Source organism: Dasypus novemcinctus, chromosome 11, assembly GCF_030445035.2.
Source record: "Dasypus novemcinctus isolate mDasNov1 chromosome 11, mDasNov1.1.hap2, whole genome shotgun sequence".
Lineage (NCBI taxonomy): Eukaryota > Metazoa > Chordata > Mammalia > Cingulata > Dasypodidae > Dasypus > Dasypus novemcinctus.
This window is the reverse complement of record NC_080683.1, coordinates 80,915,577-80,939,151: the sequence shown is the minus strand read 5'-3', so window position 1 is coordinate 80,939,151 and position 23,575 is coordinate 80,915,577. Positions and strand designations below refer to the sequence as shown.

Below are 23,575 nucleotides of genomic sequence, written 5' to 3'. Positions count from 1 at the left end.
GATACATAGCAGTCCATCACATGGATAATAAATAACAATATAGATGAAATGTCATCTATGCTAGACATTGTATGAAGGGCTTACCTTGCATCATCTTGCTTAATAAAGAGAAAATAAATGAGGGAGCAGGTGTAGCACCTGCTTCCTACATACGAGGTCTGGGGTTTGATTCCCGCTACCTCCTTAAAATAAATAAATAAATAAATAAATAAATAAATGCCTTTTAAAAAGAGAGAGAGAAAATGAGGCTTCTCCCAGGACCAATCCAGTATGGTGACTTTAAGGAATGAGATACTTCCCTTTCTCTGAAAAAGAAAAGCAAAACAACAACAATCTAACTTGTCTAGATCACCTTAATTATAACCTCAGAGCTGTGGTTAATATTAAATCAAAAGAGAATAAGTAAAAACGAACATGAATAATAAGTCTCTAAAACAGTAAGGTCCCTCTGGGCTCTGCTGATGTGAAATCCACCAATGGCCCACCATACTTAACAATCAAACCAATGGGAAAATTGCCACTTTAACCTCAGAACCATTTAGAGTTTGCATTTCAGCAGTACCTTATTTTGATGTCATTCTGCACAGGTCAACTTTTTTTTGATTCTGTAATTTTTAGCCTTGTAACTGTTAAAGATGATGCTGACACAGACGTTCTACCAAGTGTCAAAAAGGTATAATAAAAAAGACCAACACATCTAAAAAAAAAAGTTTTCAATTTCTGTGAACAAATCTACAATTTCTTAATAACACTGTGTTTGGAATGTAATATAATATTGAAAAATATACAATAAAACTTTTAAAGTCCTCACAGAGTAAGCTACATTTCTATTCTCTTGTTTCCTTTTCACTTAGTTGGTTTATATTTATTGGCCATTTCCCATGTCTCTGCTAACTCTCAACATAAATTTTCCTCTCTAGAGTCCAGAGATAATTTGTGATTTAAAAATCCTTTAAGGCTACTGATATAATATGTGCTTTTTAAATGAAAATAAGTCCTAACAGAGGACCTACTATTTGAAATAACGTGTTGATTTTTTTTCTCTCTTTCCAGGGTGTTTCCATTCCAACTATCTCCTAGAAGGTAGAAAATCAGACATGTCCCAGTCACTATTACCATAGGTTAAAGAACTATACCAGGTATGGCAGTTTGAGCATATTTATGAATCCCCAAAAGAGAGATTATGTTTGTAAACTAATCTCATCCTCTGAGTGTGATACACTTTGATTGTATTAGATTCAGCTGCGATGTCTTTGATTAAATTATGGTTAAGATTAGGACTTTGATTCAACCAAGTCAGTAGGATGTGGTTAAGTCTCCACCCCCTTGATGGGCTCATATAAATGAATACTCACAGGAGACACAGGAAGAGAGAGAGAGTTCCAAAGACAAGGCAGAGGAGAGAACTTTGATCCTGCAGCCCCAGGGAGCCCAGAAAGAAACAAGCCCTATGCCAACCTGTAACTGAGAGAGAGAAAGGCTGAACCCTCACAGAGATTGCCTGCCACCTTGCTTCAACATGTGGCAACTCACTTTGGTGAGAAAGCAACCTTGAGTTGGACTCTTTAGGGCCTTATAACTGTAAGCTTTTACCCCAAATAAATACCCTTTATAAAAGCCAACAGATTTCTGGTACTTTGCGTTAGCACCTCTGTGGCCAACTAATACACCAGTTCACTCAGGAATCAGCTTTAAAATAACGAGGCATGGAATGGGGGATATTTAACAGTAATCTGCTTTCATTCCCAAGTATACTTCCTTTGGGATTTGGGTTTTGGAATGAGCTGCTAAGCTCAAATCATTGCCATGCTATGACAATGTACTATAGAGCAAGGGCTAAGGAAGAGAGCACATTTGGGTCTAGAACAGCAGCTGGCACATGGTGGCACTTTATAAATATTCATTGAATGAATGAATTTGCAATAGATGCAGTGATTTGAGGAGCACAGAGAGAAATGGACAGCTCAGGTCTCCACCCCTTCCTGTGAACCAAACCAGGAAACTCGAGCCTTTCCCAGGTCCCATAAATGGCAATGTTGACACAGTCATTTAGTTCTGGCCTTGGTCTCAAGGGTCCCAAAGCTTGGCTGTGGTTGAGTTGCAAGTTTTTGCCCTGGGGTAGAGTGAGGCCCCTTCAAAAATGCTTAAGCATAGAACTACCATATGACCCAGCAATTCCACTCCCAGGTATATACCCAAAAAAATTGCAAACAGGTATTCAAACAAAAACTTGTATATGAATATTCATAGCAGCCTTATTCACAACAGCCAAAATGTGGAAACAACCTAAAAGTCCATCAACTGATGTATGGATAAATAAAGTGTGGTATATCCATATAATGGAATATTATTCGACCAAAAAAAATGAAGTTCTGATGCATGCTCCAATATGGATGAACCTTGGAAACATGGTCCTAAACTAAAAAAAGTCAGACACACAAGGTCACATATTATACAATTCCATTTATGTGAAATATCCAGAACAGGTAAATTCACAGAGACAGAAAGCAAATTAGTGGTGCCAGGGGCAGGGGAGGCAGGAACTGGGGAGTGATTGCTTAATGGATATGGGAATTCCTTTAGGGGTGATGAAATGTTTTGGAAATAGTGGTGATGATTGCACAACATTGTGATATAATTATAGCTACTGAATTATACACTTCAAAATATATATAATTGGCTTAATTTTATGTTTTGTGAATTTTATCTCAGTTTAAAAAGTGTGAGGGGACAGCAATGTGGAATGCACTGCAGAAATTCACAACAATTTTGTAAATGTGTATTTGCTGACACAGATATTTTCATGACTTTTAGTAAATAATAATTAGGTTTTAAACTTTTTAAAAAATAAAAGAGTATGATGAAGCAAAAGAGCAAAAGACATGGAAAGAGAGAGAAAATCAGAGAGCGAAAGAGTAGAATAAGGAGGGAAAAAAAGAGGAGAAAAGAGAGATGAGGAAAGAAATAAAGTATCAGTGGTAGTTATCAGATACAAGAATGCAGAAAGGAGCACTGCCGCTAATAAAATTAAAATGGACATAAGCAGAGCTCCACTCTGGGTTTATAACTGAAGGAAATGATTGCATATGAGCACAAGGAATCAGACACAGAGACTTTATTTGTAATGTCAAAATACTGGAAACAATCTAAATACCCATCATTAAGGGGACAGGAGTATAGTGGTATGCTAATAATATGATAACATTATAAAGTAATTAAAAATTATATACACCACATATATATTAATATGAAAAGAACTCCAAGCTATTTGTTGTCTGAAAAAAGATAGTTGCAATGTGACACATATATTTTGATGCCACACATAATATGCAAACAATATACATTAGTATATGAGATTATATAAATAGAATATAGAAGATATATATATATCTATATTCATAGAAAAAGAAGATGAAAGACATAGAGAAAGAGAACTAGGGAGATTGAAAGAGACATTTTTTAAAAATTAAAGAAGTCAGGAAGGGCGGGAGGGGGATGAGCGAGTCAGGTTGGATTCCTATCTGGAAGTAGGGGCAATTAACAAGCAATTACATTAACCCCAAGGGTTGAAGCTTGAGGAGGAGCAAACTGATAAAAAGGGAAAGGGAAAAGAAGACACTAGAAGCCTTGGCTTATAAATGGATTACATGAGGCATAGTTTAGTACTTACTGCGCTCCTAGTCCTTTACCATAGATATGCCTCATGTTGCAGTGCTACTGGTTCTATATAAATTGGCTTGACTGTGTTTCTGTCCAGCCACGCAGTTTTAGCCAAGAGAACATCTCAGTGGACTGGAAGGGAGGAAGGCAATGGATTTCAGATACACAGTCTTGGGAGCAGAAATGCAGCTGGAAGTCCCAGGGAGCCCTAGACCTGTGGCTGGATCTGAGAACCGTTTCATCAGTCTTTTTCTCATGGAGGCTCTACATTGAAGATCAGGGTGGGGAAATATCACTTTCTCATGAAGGAGTAAGGAAGAAAAATCAGAATGCAATAAGACAGCAATATTAAATGCAAAATCTATCAAAGAATGGATTGCACTGTATGTACTAATATGTTGAATACCTGAACACATATGCAAGCTGTTTTAGTTATCATAAATTTAGTGGCTTAAAATAGCATACATTTATTACCTCATAATTTTGGTGGGTCAGGAGTCCAGGCTCAGCTTAACTCAGTCTTCTGCTGAGGCTTCCACAAAGCTGCAATCAAAGTGTTGTCTAGTCTGCTTTTTTTTTTAAGATTAATTATTTATTTATTTCTCTCCCCTTCCCCCCTCCTGGTTGTCTGCTCTCTGTGTCCATTCACTGTGCATTCTTCTGTGTCTGCTTGCATTCTTGTCAGCGGCACCGGGAATCTGTGTCTCTTTTCATTGCGTTATCTTGCTGTGTCCAGCTTTCTGTGTGTGCAGCGCCACTCCTGGACAGGCTGCACTTTTTTCTCATGGGGCACACTGCTTGCACGTGGGGCTCCACTATGCAGGGGACACCCCTGCATGGCATGGCACTCCTAGTGCACATCAGCACTGCGTGTGGGTCAGCTCCCCATTTGGGTCAGGAGGTCCTGGGTTTGAACCCTGGACCACCTATGTGGTAGGTGGACTCTCTATCAGTTGAGCCAAATCCACTACCCTAGTCTGCATTTTTATCTGGAGGCTTGACTAGGAAAGAATCTACTTCCAAGGTCACTTGGATTGTTGACAGAATTTCCTTATGGTTGTAGGACTGAGGTCTCAGCTTCTTGCTGGCTTTTGACTGGAAGCTCCTTTAGCTCCTGCAGACCACTTGCCACTTGTAGAGGCCACCCACAGTTCCTTGCCACATGGACTCCCCCACACGACTACTTACTTCATCAAGCCAGAAAGGAGAGTTTCTAGAAGGAGTCTGCTAGGAAGACAGTCTTATATTTATAGTGTATATTCATGGCTTAGAAGTAAGAAATATGTCCCATGCACACTCAAGGGGAAGGGATTCCACAAACACTTGAACTCAAGGAGTGGGGAACACAAGGTCCAACTTAGAACCTGTCTGCCATACAAGCATACTTTCATTGCCTCTAAATTGGTGTGTGTGTGTTTTCAAATAACGACGAATGTAATCCTTTAAAAATTTTAATTTAGAATACTAAATAAGTAAAATCTAAACCCAGAGTATATCTGACATAAAAACTCATGACCTTTTCACTTCCTTAGCTACTTTTGAAACCTGTATATTTATACTGTAGACAACATCCACTTCAAACTGAATTTGAAACATTTCGGTAATACCAAGAATGAAGAGCAAGAACAAAGGCCTCAGATTTTTCTGGGAAACCACTTGTGGTTTCCAGCCACTTATGGGGTGTAGCAATTTCAGCATCTTTGGCCTTCAATCCAGCATCAGCTGTATCAAGTTAATTTTATCATCTATATTCATTGTTTTTGTAGTTTTAGGGATCAAAAGAGACATTGCTTACTTAATAAATGTCTGTTCCTGGAATTGCTGTTACCAACATGGTTATATAAAATGAAAGTGAGGGTGCTGAGAGAAGAGATGAGATGGAAATCTACTATAAGGAGTACCATTTACTGACCCCTCAGCAATCAACAAACGGTTTGGTCAACAAAACTTTGCTAATTGCATGGGAAGAAAAATGCACTTCATTATTGCCTTAAATTACATGCATTGCTTATTAAACTGAACTTTCTTTCTTTTTTTTCCTTTATGACTGCCTTTGACCATTATCCATTTGTGTGTGTTTGTTGTTGTTTTTTTGAGATGTTCATTGATTTCAATAACGATATTAACCCTTCTCTTATCTTACATGCTCAAATATTCCTCTGGTCATTTATCTCTTCATTTTGCTTATGCCGGGAGAGGGTCGGGGGTAGACATACAAATGCTTTTCATTCCAGTAGTCAGTTCTATCGCTTTTCTCCTGATAGTTTATTTTCTAAAACACCCCTGTATTTTGATTAAAGGCAAACGTTGATTGGAAGAAAGGCATTTCTGACCAGTATAATAGCGAATACTAGGTTTATTTTATAAACGTGAGCCGTGCACACATTGGGAAGCACGGCTTTCCAAACTTTGGTCAGCAGCCGCCGCTAGGTGTACCCGTTCCTAGGGGCTAAGGGCCACCCTGGCCGAGACGCGGCCGCCGCTCCCGCCCGCCCCGCTGAGCCCGGGGGCGCGTGCCCGTGCCGGGTGCCCGTGCCGGGTGCCCGCCCGCGCCGCCGCGCCGCTCCGGAGCCGCCTGCGGTCAGGCTGAGCCCGGGCGCCGGGCGCGCGCCAGCCGGCTGCGAGGTGAAGAGCGCGTGAGCCGGGAGCCGGGGCTCCGCGCCCGCGGACCCGGCCCGGCGCCCTCGGCGAGGAAACTTCCCCTGGCGCCCTGAGCCGAGTTCCAGCCGGAGAAAGAAAGGTAGGCAGGGGCACCCAGGGGCGCCGCGGCCGCAGCTGCCCGGGAGCTGGCCGCACCCTCGCACCTTGCGGCCGCTTCGGGCAACTTTCCCGGCGCAGCTTCTGTCCCGGCCAGCCCGGCTCGGGGGCTGCCAGGCCTCCGACCCCCGCGGGCGGCCGCTCACGCCAACACCAAGTCCTGGGGTCCGAGCGGCGCGGCTCGCGCTCGGCGGGGCTGGGAGGCGGCGGCTGCGAGGGGCGCGTGTCACCTGCCCCAGAGGCCTGCTGCGGCTATCCCTCCCAGATCTCCCCCACAGGTCCGAGAACCTAGTGTGGAGGACTAAATCCGTCCCCGTTCCACTCTTGCCCAAGGCACCTTGGAACCCAGAGGAAAAGACCGGATCCACGAAGGTGAAAAGGTGGCTCAAGGGGCCCCGGCAGTTCCTGTTCGTTTTCACGTTGGGGGAATGCCCCGTGCGGGAGTTCCCTTCCCCTGTTGACAGTCAAAGGGACTGACTGTGTTAGCGTTTTCACACTGTGTTTAGGGCGCGATAAAGCTCCCTGAGTTTCCCAGCTCATCAGAGGTCGTGGGGATCTCTTTTCTTCCTTTGGAGAGCACCTGCAAAAGGAAAAGAAAGAGAGAAAGCAAGAGAGGGAGAGAAAAATACTTGAAAACTACAGAGTTACCCTATCACCAACTTTGATTATAGTAGTATAAGTTTTGAGAGTATAAATTTTAGGAAAAGCTTAAAGGCACTATTTGAAATACAGTAAGAGGACTGTGGCAAAAACTGTTTTGGCCATTTGTATTTCTTCTTTGCAGAAGCGTCTGTACAAATCTCTTGCCCATTTTTTTAAATAGGTTTGTTTATCTTTTTATTTTCGAGAGTGTAAACTACAATGTAAACTATAATCCATGCGGTGCAGCAGTGCTCCAAAACGTATTCACCAAATGCAATGAATGTGCCACAATGATGAAAGAGGTTGTTGATGTGGGAGAAGTTGGGGGGGCGGGGGGTATGTGGGAACCTTTCATATTTTTTAATGTAACATTTTTCGTGATCTACGTAGCTTCCAAAAAATGCAACAACAACAACAAAAAGGCTACCAAAGCACAAAGGCATTGTGATAATGGCTGGGTGAGCCAGGAAACCAAGAGGAAAAAAAAAAACTGTCTTAGCCAGGAGACATTTGTAAAAAGTGAAAAATACTATATGAAAATAATAAATGGAAAAGTAGATTAGAAGCCCATTTTTGAACATAATTTGACTTAATAAACTTCTGGATTGTGACTTTTCACTTTAACTCTTGAGATAGGTATTTTGAATTTACAAGCCTGCAAACTGCAGTTGAGTTTGATGACGATCTTGTTATTGCTGGCTGCTTATACTAAGGCTTGGTGGCTATTTTTTCTCTTATTTTTAATTCCAGGGTCACTTCTGTGTGGCAATAGAAAACCTAACAAGAACTACGTGCAAGAGAAAATATAAATGGAAATCAGATCTCATTTTACACATTTGCAAAGTGAAGAGGTCTGGCTGATACCAGATGATCTCTAAGACTTTCTCCTGCCCTGAGAGTTTGGGTCGTCTCTTGAAGAATTTAAAATACAAATATTAATTGAAATACAGAGTAAGACATTACCTGTCCTAAAAATTTTATACATTTATCCTGGGAGACATTTGATGTTTAAACTTCTTTAATCATATCATTCTCTCAAAATCGCTGAATCATTGTGCATCCTGTGCTTCTAAATGGAGACATTCTATGCTTTAAGTAAAAATGTGTTATGGAAACCAAAATCCCAAAATTTTATCCCAAGACTGACTAACCCACAAGACATGATTGAAGCATTCACATCTGCTTATTTTGAAACAATCTCCAGGAAAGATCAAGAATAGTTGGGAAGCATTTGCTATAGTACCTGAGTTTAACAATACGTTAGCAACATGGCAGACAAGTTTCAAAACTGCTTTGGAAAATATCCATGATAGATGCACAAGCCTACAAATTGTAATTGAGATCAGGTTTCGTAATTATGGTTGTATATCAGTTGGGCTTATGTGCATTTAGCTCTAATTAATGGAAGAGTATGTGGAATCATTATTTAGGTTTTTAAAAGGAAAATGGAAAATGTTTCTCCTCTTTAAGTAATTATAGGAAAATATGTTAAAGTGAAAGTTACAAGAGATATTTTCTAAATTAAACTAAGCACGCCCTCCTCCACCTCACAGAATCCAGGGAGTAATTCACAGCGATCTAAAATGAAGCCTTCTCATTTTGTGTTCCTCAACAGAAGTAATAGTAACCTCTAGTGACTCTCAAACAGCTCTCAAATCTGAGGGAAGACAGTGGGAGATGGGGAGATGGGAGCATCAAGATGGGGGGGCTGGGAGATCCAGGAAGACAAGCAACTTGCTGACCCTACAGAAGAATCTTGAGCCTCCTGAACTTCACTTTCCACTCTGAACGTACTGATAATACTTAAATTGCAGAATTGTTGTGACTCCTAAATAGGTCAGTGTTTATAAGATTGAGTGCCTAATACATAATAAGAGCACAAATAATTTTCCCGGAAGGTGTTTGCCTATTAACTGAACAGACTGTAGGCTGGACAATAGGTTGCAGTTTTTGCTTTCATTTCAAAAATATTATGTGGCAAAATCTTGATAAATGTTGAATCCGGGCAATGGGTATATGGAGAATTATTACATACTATTTTCTGGACTTTTTATGTATGTCTAATATTACTCATCAGAAAAAAATTTTTGGGTGAATCTAAAACAACTATGGGATATTTCTAGTCCAACATTTCATTTTAAAGTGCAAACCTACAAACTGTAGTTGAGTTTGATGACAATCTTAAGTTATTGCTGGCTGCTTATACTAAGGCTTGGTGGCTATTTTTTCTCTTATTTTTAATGCCAGGGTCGGTTCTGTGTGGCAGTAGAAAACCAAACAAGAACTAGTGTAATATGGACTTGAAGGATACACAAAAATTATATGCGGGAGGTGGGTGTGTGGGGAATGGTACTGGATAACAATCCATGGTGATCTGCAATTTTTTGTGGGTAGAATGTTTTATTTCTTTTATTATACAAGGAAGATTTAAGGAAAACATGACAATGTCAACATTTGTTAATTCTGGTTGTTGGCTTTATGGATTTGATTTTTATTATATTCTTTAAATTTTGTAGTATAAAATTTCAAATTAAAATAAGAATCAACTGTTTTATAAAATTGTTTAAAAGAACAAACAATGCAGACAAAGAAAGAAATAAAAATAGTTAGGATCCCACCATCCAGAAATAACCATCCTTAACATTAAGTCTTCATTCATTTATGCCAATAGAGGGATAGGTTGCTAGATAAAAGATACAAATGCTTTTATAAAAATAGGATAATGCTAGAGATACTTTTTTAAATAAAAATTTGATGATATTTTAACAGAGGAAAAAGAAGCTATAGTGAAATTAAGGAATTGCCAAACCTGACATTAGTACTTCTTCGTCCTGAGAGATATCAGGTCCTAAATAGTTCTTCCAAATTTAGAGAATAGATTATTAATACATCTTAAAACCAGATTCTTAAAAAGGAATTTCAGTTTAGACTGTCAGTGACTCCCTGTTATGAAAGATAAGGTATTGGCACTTCTATATTTTATTTCCTGTAGTTTCACTTCCACTCATGTTCTTTTTTTATATATATTTATATTTTTATGTTGTAAAGATCTATAATGTTTGCACTTTGCTTCATAAACCTTATTTAAGCTATTATTTAGTCTTAGTTTTACAACTGAGGAGGACCACTTCTGATCACTGGTTCTTTTACCTTGGCATCTGAAGTGTAGACTTTTACATTTTGATTTGCCCTTTTTTTCTTTTTGTCTAGATTTTGTCATCGTGTGTTGTGTGCTTTTTCCCCAAGAAGGGCTTATCTCCTATCTCCTGCATCTTCTTATGTTTGACAATGCCCATGTCTTTTTCCTGTACTTGAATTGCTGTTTGAATGGCTGTAACATTTTTTATTGCAATTTCATTTTCTCAGAATTACATAGCTCTTGATCTGTTAGCTTCTGGCATTTGATTTGGCTACGGAGATGTCTAAGGCAATCCCTCAAGTTTTTCCTCACGTAACTGACTTGTTTTTCTAACTAGAGTCCTGCAGTATTCTTTCTATTCTTTATGTAAACCTCAGCTAGCTTATGTCTTGGTTTAAGTTCTGTATCACTTTTTCATGGAACTTGGTACATTCTTTCTATTGGCAGACTGAACTGTTCTTTATTTCAAGACAATTTTCTTCCATTATGAATGTATTCCTTTTCCATTTTGTGATTCTGTACTTCAAGAGCACCAAATTACTCTTCGATTGGCTTGCCATTTCTCCCATATACATTATCTTCTCTGTTTTAGTTTCTCCTGTATTTTCTTCTGCATTCCCTGAGATTGTCTAAGTGATTAAAAATGTAATAGATTCATAAGTGAAGATGTAGCATGGTATAAACAGCAATAGGTCAGGAATGAGATTTGGATTCCAACTTGACTGAACCTTTCCTAGAGAGGAAAATAAACTACCCCTGCTCCCACTCCCAGTATTTGTGTAGCTATGAAATGACATATTTAGAGTGCTTCATGTAGGATCTGATGGAGTGGCTATTCAACAAATGCTAATTTTTATTACTTATTATCTTTATTCTCTGTCTACGATGGGGTTGGGGCGGTGTTAAAATTCAAGTTCCAAATGCATGTTACAATTGTTCTGGAAGGCGTAGTGCATGATGATAGTGCCCTGTCCTCTGTTATAAGAGGAAAATTAATCTCCATAGAAGAAAGAGGTAAGCAAAACACTTTAAAATTTTGTTTGTTCTGAGGTCTAAATTTTGTTTTCTGGTTTTTTTGTATTTGTTTTCAAATTTAAATGAAATTCTGGCAACTTCACCGCCATGTTGAACCCTCCTTGACCAATGCCTAGTCAAATAGGAGAAGTAGTTTAGGATGAAGATTCTGATTGCACTATGGGGAAAAGTTATTGCCAGTAAAGAAACTTGGGGGTGGGGTGGGGAGCGGCTAACCATAAAAAGATTTAGATGTGGCCATGTTCGTCTAGATTCATTTAACCTCATATGTACTTCAGTGGCTCTGAGTTCTCAAGGTTTCAGACTGACAGCCTGCAGCCAGATCTAGTCTCTGAAGCTTGACCTGCTCAGCACTGGCTCTGACACGGAGGTTTGTGAAAATATTATTTAGCTACCAGCGTTTTAGAATCAGGAGGGTTTCCATAAAATCTGGATTTCTGGTTTCTCTTGAAAAAGCAGATACTTGAGCAACACTGGGCTGGCTACAATAAACTGGTGCTAAAGAGTGACATCTCTTTTGGATGGGGCACACACACTCCAGGTTGTTTATAACGTTCTTCGCTAGTTGATGTTGGCTCTCTGGTTGCTGCAAGTACCATTAATGTATCCCCTGGTGATAAGGTCTAACCTCTTTATTTCAGAGGAGTGAACTGCCCCCAGGAATTTAGCGGTGGGAGCAAGGCATGGAGCCCAGGTCCTTTTGCATCCAGTCCTGTCCTGAGAGTACACCATGCTGCCCTCTCATTGACCTTAACCTTAAGTTACACTTTTTTTAAAAGTTCTTGTATTTCTACTCTTAGCCAATACCAAGGAGTCTTTGTAACTGGAGAAATAGAATAAGAAATTTTTGCCTATAAAATATGGATAGTCATCAAAACCTTCGAGGAACTAAGGTCTCAAAACAGTTTTATATGCTACAGAGAGTTAGCAGATATATTAAATGCTCACTGTTAATGTCTGCAGTGATGTCATCATGGCAAGAAACAAAAAAGGCCAATGTGCTAAAAAAATCTTTTCAGAGGATAATTTCAGTGAATGGATGAATTTTACTGAATATTGTTAAACTACTTTACTTAATAGATACAGTGAATTTATTTTAGGTTTTGTGTCACTTGTGTCGTTATAGTTAAATCCATAAGAGTGTGGTAGATTTCATGCTAAGTTGAGGAATTTCAGTATATCTTTTAGTGCCAACTAGCTGTAGATTTCCTAAAACCTGGTACTTAGGAAGCAAAATGATGTGGGATAGACGGTGAGCTTCGGAGTCAGATGGACCTAGACGGAATCTTTGTTCCATTACTTATTAGCAGTTGTGACCTTGAACAACCAACTTACCTTTTCTGAATTTCAATAGTCTCATCTGTAAAATGGAGATAACAGTACCTTCCTCATGGGATTGTTGTAACGATTAAATAGCTTCACATTTTTAAACTGTGACTGGCACATAGAAGTTGCTGAGTAAATGTAGCCTCTTGAGGATAAGTAGAGAAAACCGGCTTATGGAAATGAGACTTGAGCATATGGAATGCATACCAAAGTTGGCGTGTGCTTCCAATTAGTGAGTAGAGTATTGGTGGAATTTGAGCTTCTGAGTTGCCTGGCAACCAAAATTAACTCAATGCCACAGGCTACCAGAGTTGTGTTTGTTTTTAATCAAATCTTAAGGAGCCCAAGGTGGTAATAAGACAAAAGGATTCCTCTGTGATTTTGGAGTTGTGTCAGGCATTTAAAAAGAGGGATGCCCAACTCCTACTCCTCGGTGTCTTTATGCTGAACTATCTTGGATGTGGGGATCCTCACACTTCTGTACCTCTAGGTGACAGAAGATGGTTAGACCATCCATTAAATTGGGTAGAGTGTGGGGCTAGAGGAGTCAGAGTGCTTGCACCTCCATACCAATGTATTCAGTCAACATTCATTTAGTCCCAGAGGTCAGACACATTTGTCTTTGCACCTGCTGCCCTTAAGAATTTCAGAGTCTAGATGAGGAAGTTAGTCAATGATGAATAATAATTCATGAGTGTTTTTCCTTGTCCCAGGCACTAAGCTAAGTATGGACTGAGAAATACAAGGAGATATAGCAGGGCTTACATATCCACTGTTGGCATTTTTATTCTCCTGGCAAACTGGTCCTGGTAGAATATCCCAACATATTCATATCTGATCCACTTCCTTGAAAGGGGACATTGCCTGTTGGAGAGGGCAGGAAGCTGGGCAGAGGAGGACTTGAGTCCCTACCCTACTCTGTGACTTATGCCTCCTGGACCTGAAGCAAGTAACTTAACTAAGTTTGTGCCCCACTTTTCTCACGTTTAGCTGGGGATGATAGTTTAGATTCAGCCTCCCTCACAACAGTGTGATGCCGTGAGGTGATCCGTACAGAAGTGCTGAACCAATAAATGCCATTTCTGAGCTAATCTTTATCAGTCTGCCATCAAGTTTACATCACATTTCCTGGACTATCACTGTACCTCCTTGTACTTTTCCTTATTCCTTTTAAACTCAGAGTCTGAAATTTTCAAGGGAGAAAAGGAGGGAGCATGGAATATGGTATTATTTGTACTTACTTTTTACTCCATCATTTGTATGGCCATGTACTAATTTCTCTGGCAGGGAAGATCAATTTTATTGCTTAAGGAAGAAATTCATTGTGCCACTTTGGCACTTATTTACCCCAAAATATGACTGAGGGTCTCCAGGCCTTTACTGCAGTAAGCACGCTAGTGAATCAGGTTCGACATTCATTGTACTGCTGGGACAGATCCACGTAACCCCCCTGCTTGTCACCTGTCCCTGTCAGTTCTTCTGCGTCTAACGAAGTACATCTGTTTTGGTGACTGAATAAAACACACCAAGTGGACAAGGCTTGGTGTGGAGTAATTTGATCAGGGCAAGTCAGTATGCTGTGTTGAGTAATACAGAATCAAAGATGAGAAGCTGGCTTGGGAGCAGCTTCTTGAAACAGATGCAGACTGGAAAGGGCCAGAAGCACATTTCCTCTTATAATTTAGTGGGTCACTCTCCTGGAATGCAAGGTCCCCAAATTATCCCCCAAATCAAGATATAAAGATTCTCATAAGAGTCCTTCTTAAGTCGCCACAAAGGTTTTCCATGGCCTTTCTCTAATAGCATCATTTTAACATTTTATTGAGGATTATAAATTTTTAAGAAAGTTCAAACCAAAGTTCAGGGCTCTACTAGAAAAGCTTTTTAATATTGGCTTTAGTGGCTATGTTTACTGTCCCAAGGAATTGATTAATTCAAAATACCCTCATTTTAAAAGTAAAACAGCAGGGAGACTGACATTTGCAGTCTGGTACTTCATACTTCTTACTTCTTACTTCTCATTGCATGTTTAAAATTTTGTTATTAATATCCCATTATAGGGAAATGGATGTGGCTCAGGTGATTGACCTCCCATCTACCTTATAGGAGGCCCCAGGTTCAATTCCTGGGACCTCTTGGTGAAAGCAAGCTGGCCCGTGCTGCCATAAAGAACTGACAGCAGACAGCAAGCGCAAACAAGGGGGAGGGAATAAATATAAATGAAGTAAAAATAAACAGTCCTTAAAAAAAGTTTAAAAAATATGTATCCAATTGTAGAATTTTATATTTCATTTAAAAGGGGTAAGATTGAACCTTTTCAGAATGCCAATCTGCCATAAATCTCATCTCACAGAATGATTTTGGGATAGAGTGATTAGGGATCTGCAGTATGTTTGAAATGCATTTGAAAACAAGTTAAGTAAAAATAAAATTGCAATTGTTTAAGTTGTAGGTCTATGTTATTACTTTTTCTCTCTCACTTCTTTTAAATGAGTTCATCTGGAAATGTTCTTAAAATCATTACTCATCAGGAAAGGAATCGCTATCCATGATGAAAAACCAGGAACTTCAACAACAGCAACTCCTTTATTTCCATTTCTCATTCTCTTGGTGATTACACTGTGGCCTGTTTTACTCCAGCTAAGCCATTTTCATCTCTGTATGTGTATTTTTTTCTGTGGGGCGAGTTAGGTGACATCTGATATTTTATTAACAGGTGTTCTGGAAATCTATTTCAGAAATAAAAACACTAAATATAGTATGAAAGTTCAAGGCTTTTGAATGTTGTTATACTTAAAAAAACATCAACCTAATAAATGAATGCTTCACATTGAAACCGTTTATTGTCAGCAAACCTGGTGGACACCTACCCTACAGCTCTGTCATCATGGGTTCATTCTCTCCTTACTCAAATCACTTATTAGCATTTTTACCATATGGCTGAAAGGGTAGAGAATGTATATGCAGAGGAAGAGTAGGTAACATTTTTGACCTTCTGGTAAATTTTTGTGTCAGTAACAGGAATATTATTTATTTATTATGTAGATGCAACCTCTAACCTGAGATAACCCCTAATACAGTAAAATAGTACCAAATTTACATTTCTCAGATAATTACCATCTACTTATTGAGCATTGTCACAGTCTACCATGTGCTCTTAAAATATGGCTCCTAATTTTGTGTTTCTTACGGTTATAGATTTATTGGTATTGCTTCAAGTGCCTATTTTTAAGATTTTTTTTTCTCTCCCCTTCCCACCCCCTGCCCTCAATTGTCTGCTTTCTGTGTCCATTCGCTGTGTGTTCTTCTGTAGGAATTCATGTCTCTTTTTGTTGTATCATCTTGCTGCGTCAGCTCTCCATGTGTGCAGCGCCATTCCTGGGCAGGCTGCACTTTCTTTCGCGCTGGGCGGCTCTCCTTATGGGGCGCACTCCTTGTGCGTGAGGCTCCCCTACGTGGGGGACACCCTTGCGTGGCAGGGCACTCCTTGGGTGCATCAGCACTGCACGTGGACCAGCTCCACACAGGTCAAGGAGGCTCAGGGTTTGAACTGCGGACCTCCCATGTGGTAGGCGGATGCCCTATCCATTGGGCCAAGTCCGCCTCCCAAAGTGCCTATTTTAAACTATATTTTGTGAGAAGCCATACTATTGGGTCTGACATACAGGCATGCATGCTATGGTTCTGCTTTGCCACTCACCACTCTGTGGCCTGGGGTAAATTACTTAGCTTCAGGGAGACTTAAGTTTCTTACCTATCAAGTATGAATAACCTATTGTCAGACAGTAACCCCTAAAGGATGGGCCATGGGTTGATGTACCAGAATCACATGGGGATGGGTGGTTTCAGACTTTCCAAAATTCAGATACCCAGGCCCCACCATCAGAGACCGATTTAGTAGGTCTGGAAGCAGCCTAAGGATCTGCCTTATTTGTTACTATCCCACGTGATTCCAAGATGCACTAAACACTGTGTGGAGACAGACTGATTATTGCACTTAGCTTCCTTAAAAATTGTGTAGCTAGCTAAAATTTCTGTAGATAATTTACTACTATTAAGCAAAACTCCAAAATATACTTTTTATATCATAGAGATTGAATTAAGGTTTGACAGCATTTGGATTTAAAATATTCTATCATCACAGAAAATAGGATGTCAACTTGTATAAGTAGAACTGTTGACTTATTAAATATACCTCTCAATTTTCCTTCTTGCTTAATTGGATGCTTTATTCTCTTGCACAGGACACAACAAAATATTTATGGACTAGATCTGAATCCAGAGCCCAAATGAACTTAAAGAAATGAGCATGGGATTCTTAGTTTTTCAAGATCCATACACACCCAACTCTTAATCACCGAGATTCCAGTGTCCAGGTTTTCTCTGGTTTTGTGAAGACTGAGCAAAACTCTGATGAAGGAAAAGCAAAGGACTTAATTACTTGCTTAAATATCATCAATGGTCGACTGAAAAACGAAACAGACGGTGGTATAGCCATGGAAAGAAATTCAAGTTTATGGAAGAGCCTAATAGATGAACACCCAGTCTGCACAAACTGGAAACAAGAGGCAGAAGGGGCAATTTATCATCTTGCCAGTATTTTATTTGTAGTAGGTTTCATGGGTGGAAGTGGATTCTTTGGGCTCCTCTATGTCTTCAGTTTGCTAGGATTGGGCTTTCTCTGCTCTGCTGTCTGGGCTTGGGTAGATGTCTGTGCAGCCGACATATTTTCTTGGAATTTTGTACTGTTTATCATCTGTTTCATACAGTTTGTTCATATTGCATATCAAGTTCACAGCATTACCTTTGCCCGAGAATTCCAGGTGTTGTACAGTTCCCTTTTCCAGCCTCTGGGGATCACTTTGCCTGTCTTCAGAATAATTGCCTTGAGCTCTGAAGTGGTCACCTTGGAAAAGGAGCACTGTTATGCCATGCAGGGGAAAACCTCCATTGATAAACTCTCCCTGCTTGTTTCGGGAAGGTTTGTACTCTTGGAGCTTGCATTTCTTTTCAGTGTTTTTCCATCTGGGTGTAGCATAGTCCTGGGTGGAATTTAGCACGCTGAGGCTCGAGAAAGTCTTCAGTACATGAGTCATGGACAAAAGCACTTGTTTACTTGAAGCAGGAAGTAATCTAGAGGCTTAATATTTCTTCTTAGAAATCAAATGAAGTACATCTTAAAATTAAAGTATGTGTTTGTTTATTTATCTGGGTACTCTGTTTACTTCCACGCTAATCACTGAAAGTCAAGAAAAGGATGATGTCAGCTTGAATTACTAGACTACATAAGTTGGCATGTGATGTACTTCAAATGGACTATTCAATAATACATTCTTTTAACTAATAGAGAAAATTATATTTACAATTATTAGGTTTTTTTTTTTCAGTAAATTCAAGCAATTGACCCCTTGCTAGAAGTTGGCAAGGGGATATTTGAAGAACATATAGAGAAATCTAAACTGGGATAACCAAAAATTTGGGGGAGGAAACAATAATAGGATTATTCATGTTTTTAAAAAGTTTAAATATTTAGGTTATAGAGGTATTTATAGTATAACTCCTTTATGTTCTTAAATGTCATCCTGCTTAATTTAAAACCTGATTGGGTGCTTTAAAAGTCTTTGTTGGGCTATACTATGTATACATAAATGTTCACATATCATAAATGTAAAGCTTGATGAATTTTCTGACTCATTTCACTCAATATTGTATGAGGAACATCAGTACATGAATCTTAGAGGATGGTATGCCACTTATTAAAATGCACGGATTTAATTTTTTGCCCTTCAAAAATCTGAAAGGTCATTAGAGATCTGAAATACCCAACATTTCTGCCAATAATGTGTTCTCTTTCTTCTTCGCTCATAAAGGATGTTCTTTGTGTTTTGTTAGGATCAGAGTGACAGTTGATGGAGAATTTCTGCATTACATTTTCCCCTTTCAGTTCTTGGATTCTCCTGAGTGGGATTCACTGAGACCTACAGAGGAAGGCATTTTCCAGGTAAATAATAATGAGACCACATAGTGAACAAGTTCCCTTCCAAACTGATAAACGTTTGTTTAAAAACAAACAGAACAGCAGATGAGGCAAGGATAACTTAGACTTAATGTTGGAATGTACTTTGTAGCAAACATGACTTTCCAATTCTGTTTGCTGCCTGCTAATTAATGTCACTCTATAGGCCTAGCAAAGAGGGGAAGACTGGTATTTAGGTGACAGGAAAGAGGCTATGATAAATATTCTTAAGATCATCTTTGTGTAAATGCATATTTGATATTAAAATAGAATTGAGAGTTGACTGCAAACTAACTACTGTCAGTATGACAGTTTAGTGAAACCCCAGGAACACTAAATTTGCACTTATTCAAAATAATAGATTTTTAAAATGTAAATGATGAATCTCAGTTTTCAGCAACAAAATGCTAAATTTACTGTTACTACTGTGCTACTGCTTCTGGTAGTTTTGAAAGATAAGCATTACCATAAGCTCCATTTGTTATGGTGTACTGTTTTCCTGTGAATTACTGTATCTAATATATACCAGCATATGTATGCATGTGTATAAATACAAATACATATACACATATAAAATAGGTGTATGTTTTATGTTACACTACAGAAATTGGATTAGGGTTAAATGTACATAGATTTTAGGATGGAATTGGAAATACTTCTCTAACATTATCCAGTTTTATTTTATCCAGTAGGTCTCACATCAACAAAATGTAATATATAGTTACCCAGACTTAGAAAACAGAAAAATTGAAGATGGGGACAACTTTGTAATTATTCATGTTATAAAATATATGCCTAGTAATAAATGTTGTAGTTTCCTTTTCTATCTTTGCAATATATCGTGAGTCAGTGGGTTTTTTAACTTTAAAAAATCAGCAGGTGAAATTCATTTTAAAAGTTGGGGGGGGTGCAAAAAAGTGGCAGAATTTTTCTTGCATCCTCATCTTTGTTTATATGTGGTCTTATGTTTTTAGGTAACCCTCACAGCAGAAACTGATTGTCGTTATGTGTCTTGGAGGAGAAAGAAATTATATTTACTCTTTGCTGAGCATCGTTACATCTCTCGCCTATTTTCAGTTTTAATTGGCAGTGACATTGCAGATAAACTCTATGCCTTGATTGACAGAATATATATAGGAAAAAGATACCACTACGATATTCGGTTACCCAACTTCTATCAAATGCCAAGTCCAGATATACCTAGATTACCCCTAACTGAACCTTTTCGGAATTCCAGGCGCTATTGTGATAAATGACATCAGAGTCTGATGTTTTCTAATTATAAAAAAGACTCTCTTCATCAGTCCCCAAAAGAAAGAGCAAAATAAAGAAGATTGACTCACTAATATTTTTATAAATCAAACTCAGAGGCAAGATACCTTTGACAGCTGTTTTATTCATCTCAACTTCTACATTGTGAATAAATTTTACACATTTTCTTGTATTTCTTATTCTTATAACTTGGGGAAAAATAAATAACTATGGGCAGTTTGTGCCCATTTTACATCAGAAGTAGGAAAATGAAATTTTGTATTCTCAAATATTTTATGAAATGTATTCAAATCTGTTACTGTGCCCTCTTGAGTTAGGCTTTGCTTCTCAAGAAGCAATCAGCAAGTGCTGAGAGTGGGTTGCTACTATCCACATTGGCGCTTCCAGAATTCACTTTTTGCTATAACCTCTAATGAAAGATAGATATATTATTGTGGTGGGCAGAAATTATTTATTTTTAAATGTGAAGTTATTTAAAATGGTTAAAAAGTAGAATAAATTCTAGAGGTGATGATATGCTAGTCTTGAAGACTATCTTATTGTTAGAAATGATTGATCAGCTTAATCCTTATAATGAAATATTTAGCAAGAGGCATTTTGTGAAAATAAAACAGCATAAGTAATTACTGGGAAAAAACAATATCCGTGAACAAACAGTGAAAACGTTGTACAGCATTTCATTTGTACATGACTGAAAGGATACCAGTGAGAGGTTTGACTAGACTTTGAGGGACTCCTAGTGAATGTTCAATCCACAACATACACACAGAAATTTGTTCCACAACAGTTACTTCAGCTTTGTGAAGAAGAGTTTTTAAGAAACAGGTCTTCAGTCACAGGTCTGCTCCCTATCTTTGGGGAACTGATTTACCAAAGATCACATGCAGGACATATTGTTTGGTAAAAAGAACAAGTAATAGGGAAGCGGATTTGGCTCAATGGATAGAGCTTCTGCCTACCACATGGGAGGTCCAAGGTTCAAACCCAGGGCCTCCTTGACCCATGTGCAGCTGGCCCATGTACAGTGCTGATGCACGCAAGGAGTGCTGTGCCACGCAGGGGTGTCCCCGGCATAGAGGAGTCCCACATGCAAGGGGTGCGCCCCATAAGGAGAGCCGCCCAGGGCAAAAAAAGTGCAGCCTGCCCAGGAATGGCGCCGCGCACATGGAGAGCTGACTCAGCAAGATGACACAACAAAAAAAGAGACACAGGTTTCCGGTGTTGCTGACAAGAATATAAGCATACACAGATGAACACAGTAAATGGACACAGAGAGCAGACAACTTGGGGGTGAGGGGGAGGAGGCAGGGAAGGGGAGAGAAATAAATAAAAAATCTAAATAAAAAAAAAGAACAAGTAATAGCATACATTTAACCAATGTTTATTGAGCACCTAAAAAGGTTCCAGGCACTGATATCAGGTAACAAAGGAGATGGACATTCCTACTTTCAGAGGGCTTACATTTTGGGATGAAGTAGAGGTGAAGGAGACCCTACACTAAAATAAACCAGTATAATCTACAGTTAGAAAAGATGGTTCCAGGGAGAAAAATAAAATAGGGAAGGTGGATAGGAAGGGACATTGCAGCTCTAATATGGTCAAAGAAGGCTTTAGCAAAAAGGTGACATTTGAGCAAAGTGTTGAAAGGAGCAAGGAAACTATGCTGATATCTGGGAGAAGTGCAGTCTAGGTAAAGGGATAGCAAATGAGAAGGCCTTTAGGCATGAGCATGACTGGCCTATTCAAGGAATATCCAGAAGACCAGAAGAATGTGCACCAGGGAGAAATGGGTAACTGCAGGCACATTAGGCAGGGCCTGGGATGTCGTCACAAGGATGTTAACTTTTATTCCAAGAGTGACCAGAAACCACTGGGGGCTTTTCAGCATTAGAGTGATTTGATCAGTCCTGTGTTTTAATGGAATCACTCTGGCTGGCAGGCTGAAAAATAGATTTTGCGAGGGCAATCAAGAGATTTGAAATGGAAGATCAGGTTTAAGTGTGAGACACCATCTAGACCCTGAAGTAGAATGGATAGTTGTATATGAGTCTGGGGTTCAAGAGAAAGGTCTGGGCTGGAGATACAGATTTGGAAGTACTGAGTTTATAAATGGTATTTAAAGCCAAGAGATTAAATGAGATGGTCAAGGGAGTGAGTGTAAATACAAAAGAAAAAAAGGCCTAGGACCTTGCATTGAGGACCTCCATTGTTAAGAGGGCAAAGGCATGGCGTAGAGACAGCAAAAGAGATGAGAAGGCACGTTCAGTGAGGTAGGAGGAAATTCAGGACAGTGTGGAGTCCTGAAAGCCAAGTGAAAGAAGTGTTTTCAATGAGATAATGTGAAATGTGGTGGAGAGGTCAGGTTAGAAGATACCTGAGATTTAACCATTGGACTGTGCAACAATTCATTGGTGAACTTAATTAATAGAGCCAGTTTTGGTGGAGTGACTGGAAATGAAAACTTGACTGGAGAGAAATGGAAGGCCAGAAGTGGGAACAGAGAGTAGAAGTAAATTTTCAAGGCGTTTTGATGTGAAGAGATGGTGGGGTCAAGAGAGATGTGGTGGTGCTTCTAAGACAGGAGAAATAGCGCCATGCTTGTATGTGGATGGGAGTGATGCAGAGGAGAGGGTTGAGTTGCCAAAGTGATAACCATGAGCACATAAGTGAGGATGGTACCCTGTTATCGTAGGAAAGGGACAATTCATCATTAGTCAGTAGATGTTTCAATTTCCTAGATTGCTCAAGCAAATACCATGCAGTGGTTTGGCTTAAACAATGGGAAATTTTTAGCTTATGATATTATTAAAGCTAAAGAAAATCCAAATCAGGGCATCATCAGGGCAATGCTTTTTCTCCCCAAAGACTGTGGCATTCTAGGGCTGGCTGCTGGCGATCCTTGCTTCCTCTGTCGCATGGTGGTGTTTCCTGGTTTCTCCCTTATCTTCCAGGTCCCCTCCAATTTCAGCTCTGGCTTCGGTGACTTTCCCTCCATCTGTCTAAATTTCACTTTGCTTATAAAGGACTCCAGTAATAGGATTAAGACCCACCCTGACAGGTGGGCCACACCTTCTTAATTGAAGTAACCTCATCCAAAGGTCCTACTTAAAATGAGTTCACACCCACAGGATTGGATTAAATTTAAGAACATGTCTTTCCGAGGTACTCACAGCTTCAAACCACCACAGGACAGAAGGCAGGGTGTCTGGGAATGCATTTACTGGCAGGTGGGAGATGTGGTGGGGAGAACTCGTGAACGTTCTCTCATGCTTACTTCTATTTTCTCAGTGACATAGGAAGCAAGTTCACCAAGAAGGATGGGAGAAGTATTGGGGTTATGCAAAGTATATTACTTTTTCTGCATGTTAGCTTCTGCCATCACGTGGAGGAATGCGACAAGGCCTTCATCAATAGTCTAAATGAGCTACTGAGTATCTATGCGAGTTCAGCATGAACTAAAGAACAGTTGGGGTGGTTTCTTCTGTCTCCAGCCACACTTAACTGTCACAGGCAGCTCTTACAAGGACAAGGGCACAAATGCAGGACTTCAAGAAGCACCCACTGGTTTGTCAGCGGGTTTCACAATGGCCCTGGGAGAAATTCATTTCTTTGAGCCCTTAGGACTGTGTGTTAAGTATCACAATGCAGAGCATCCCTGGTAGAAGTCACACCTTAGTTAGTTGCCAGCTAACAATTTACCAGGGATTACTTTTTCAGATAGCTTTCTA

The 23,575-nt window shown here is 39.4% G+C and overlaps 1 protein-coding gene and 1 long non-coding RNA gene across 5 annotated transcripts in view; both read left to right on the top strand.

The window, feature by feature from the left end:
- The window catches only part of LOC131280504 (uncharacterized), a 32,407-nt gene extending 28,409 nt beyond the window's left edge, over positions 1 to 3,998 (top strand). The window contains exons 3-4 of one of the 2 annotated variants that reach the window (XR_009188117.1): positions 1,054 to 1,139; positions 3,758 to 3,998. This is a non-coding gene — a long non-coding RNA (uncharacterized lncRNA). Of the gene's footprint in view, positions 1 to 1,053; positions 1,140 to 1,357; positions 1,491 to 3,757 lie in introns of those variants that run through there. The other variant, XR_009188118.1, reaches the window with a different exon arrangement.
- A 2,253-nt stretch (positions 3,999 to 6,251) lies between these two features.
- Positions 6,252 to 20,363, top strand: POPDC3 (popeye domain cAMP effector 3). 3 transcript variants are annotated; one of them, XM_004478736.4, is made up of 5 exons: positions 6,252 to 6,400; positions 7,810 to 8,010; positions 16,804 to 17,540; positions 18,452 to 18,560; positions 19,550 to 20,363. In XM_004478736.4, the coding sequence occupies exons 3-5, from the start codon at positions 17,056 to 17,058 to the stop codon at positions 19,829 to 19,831; spliced, it is 876 nt and encodes a 291-aa protein (XP_004478793.1). In that variant the 5' UTR covers positions 6,252 to 6,400; positions 7,810 to 8,010; positions 16,804 to 17,055; the 3' UTR covers positions 19,832 to 20,363. The 3 variants fall into 3 exon arrangements, with proteins under 3 accessions (XP_004478793.1, XP_004478794.1, XP_012375203.1); XM_004478737.4 differs by lacking the exon at positions 7,810 to 8,010; XM_012519749.4 differs by lacking the exons at positions 6,252 to 6,400; positions 7,810 to 8,010 and adding an exon at positions 8,055 to 8,895.
- The last annotated feature ends 3,212 nt before the right edge of the window (positions 20,364 to 23,575 follow it).

What these genes read in the sequence shown, in the direction of transcription:
- POPDC3 (XM_004478737.4), top strand. Translation starts at nt 17,056, where the DNA reads ATGGAAAGAAATTCAAGTTTATGGAAGAGCCTAATAGATGAACACCCA. An exon ending in TCCCTGCTTGTTTCGGGAAG is followed by an intron (nt 17,541 to 18,451) that starts GTTTGTACTCTT and finishes GTGTTTTGTTAG; the next exon opens with GATCAGAGTGACAGTTGATG. An exon ending in CAGAGGAAGGCATTTTCCAG is followed by an intron (nt 18,561 to 19,549) that starts GTAAATAATAAT and finishes TTATGTTTTTAG; the next exon opens with GTAACCCTCACAGCAGAAAC.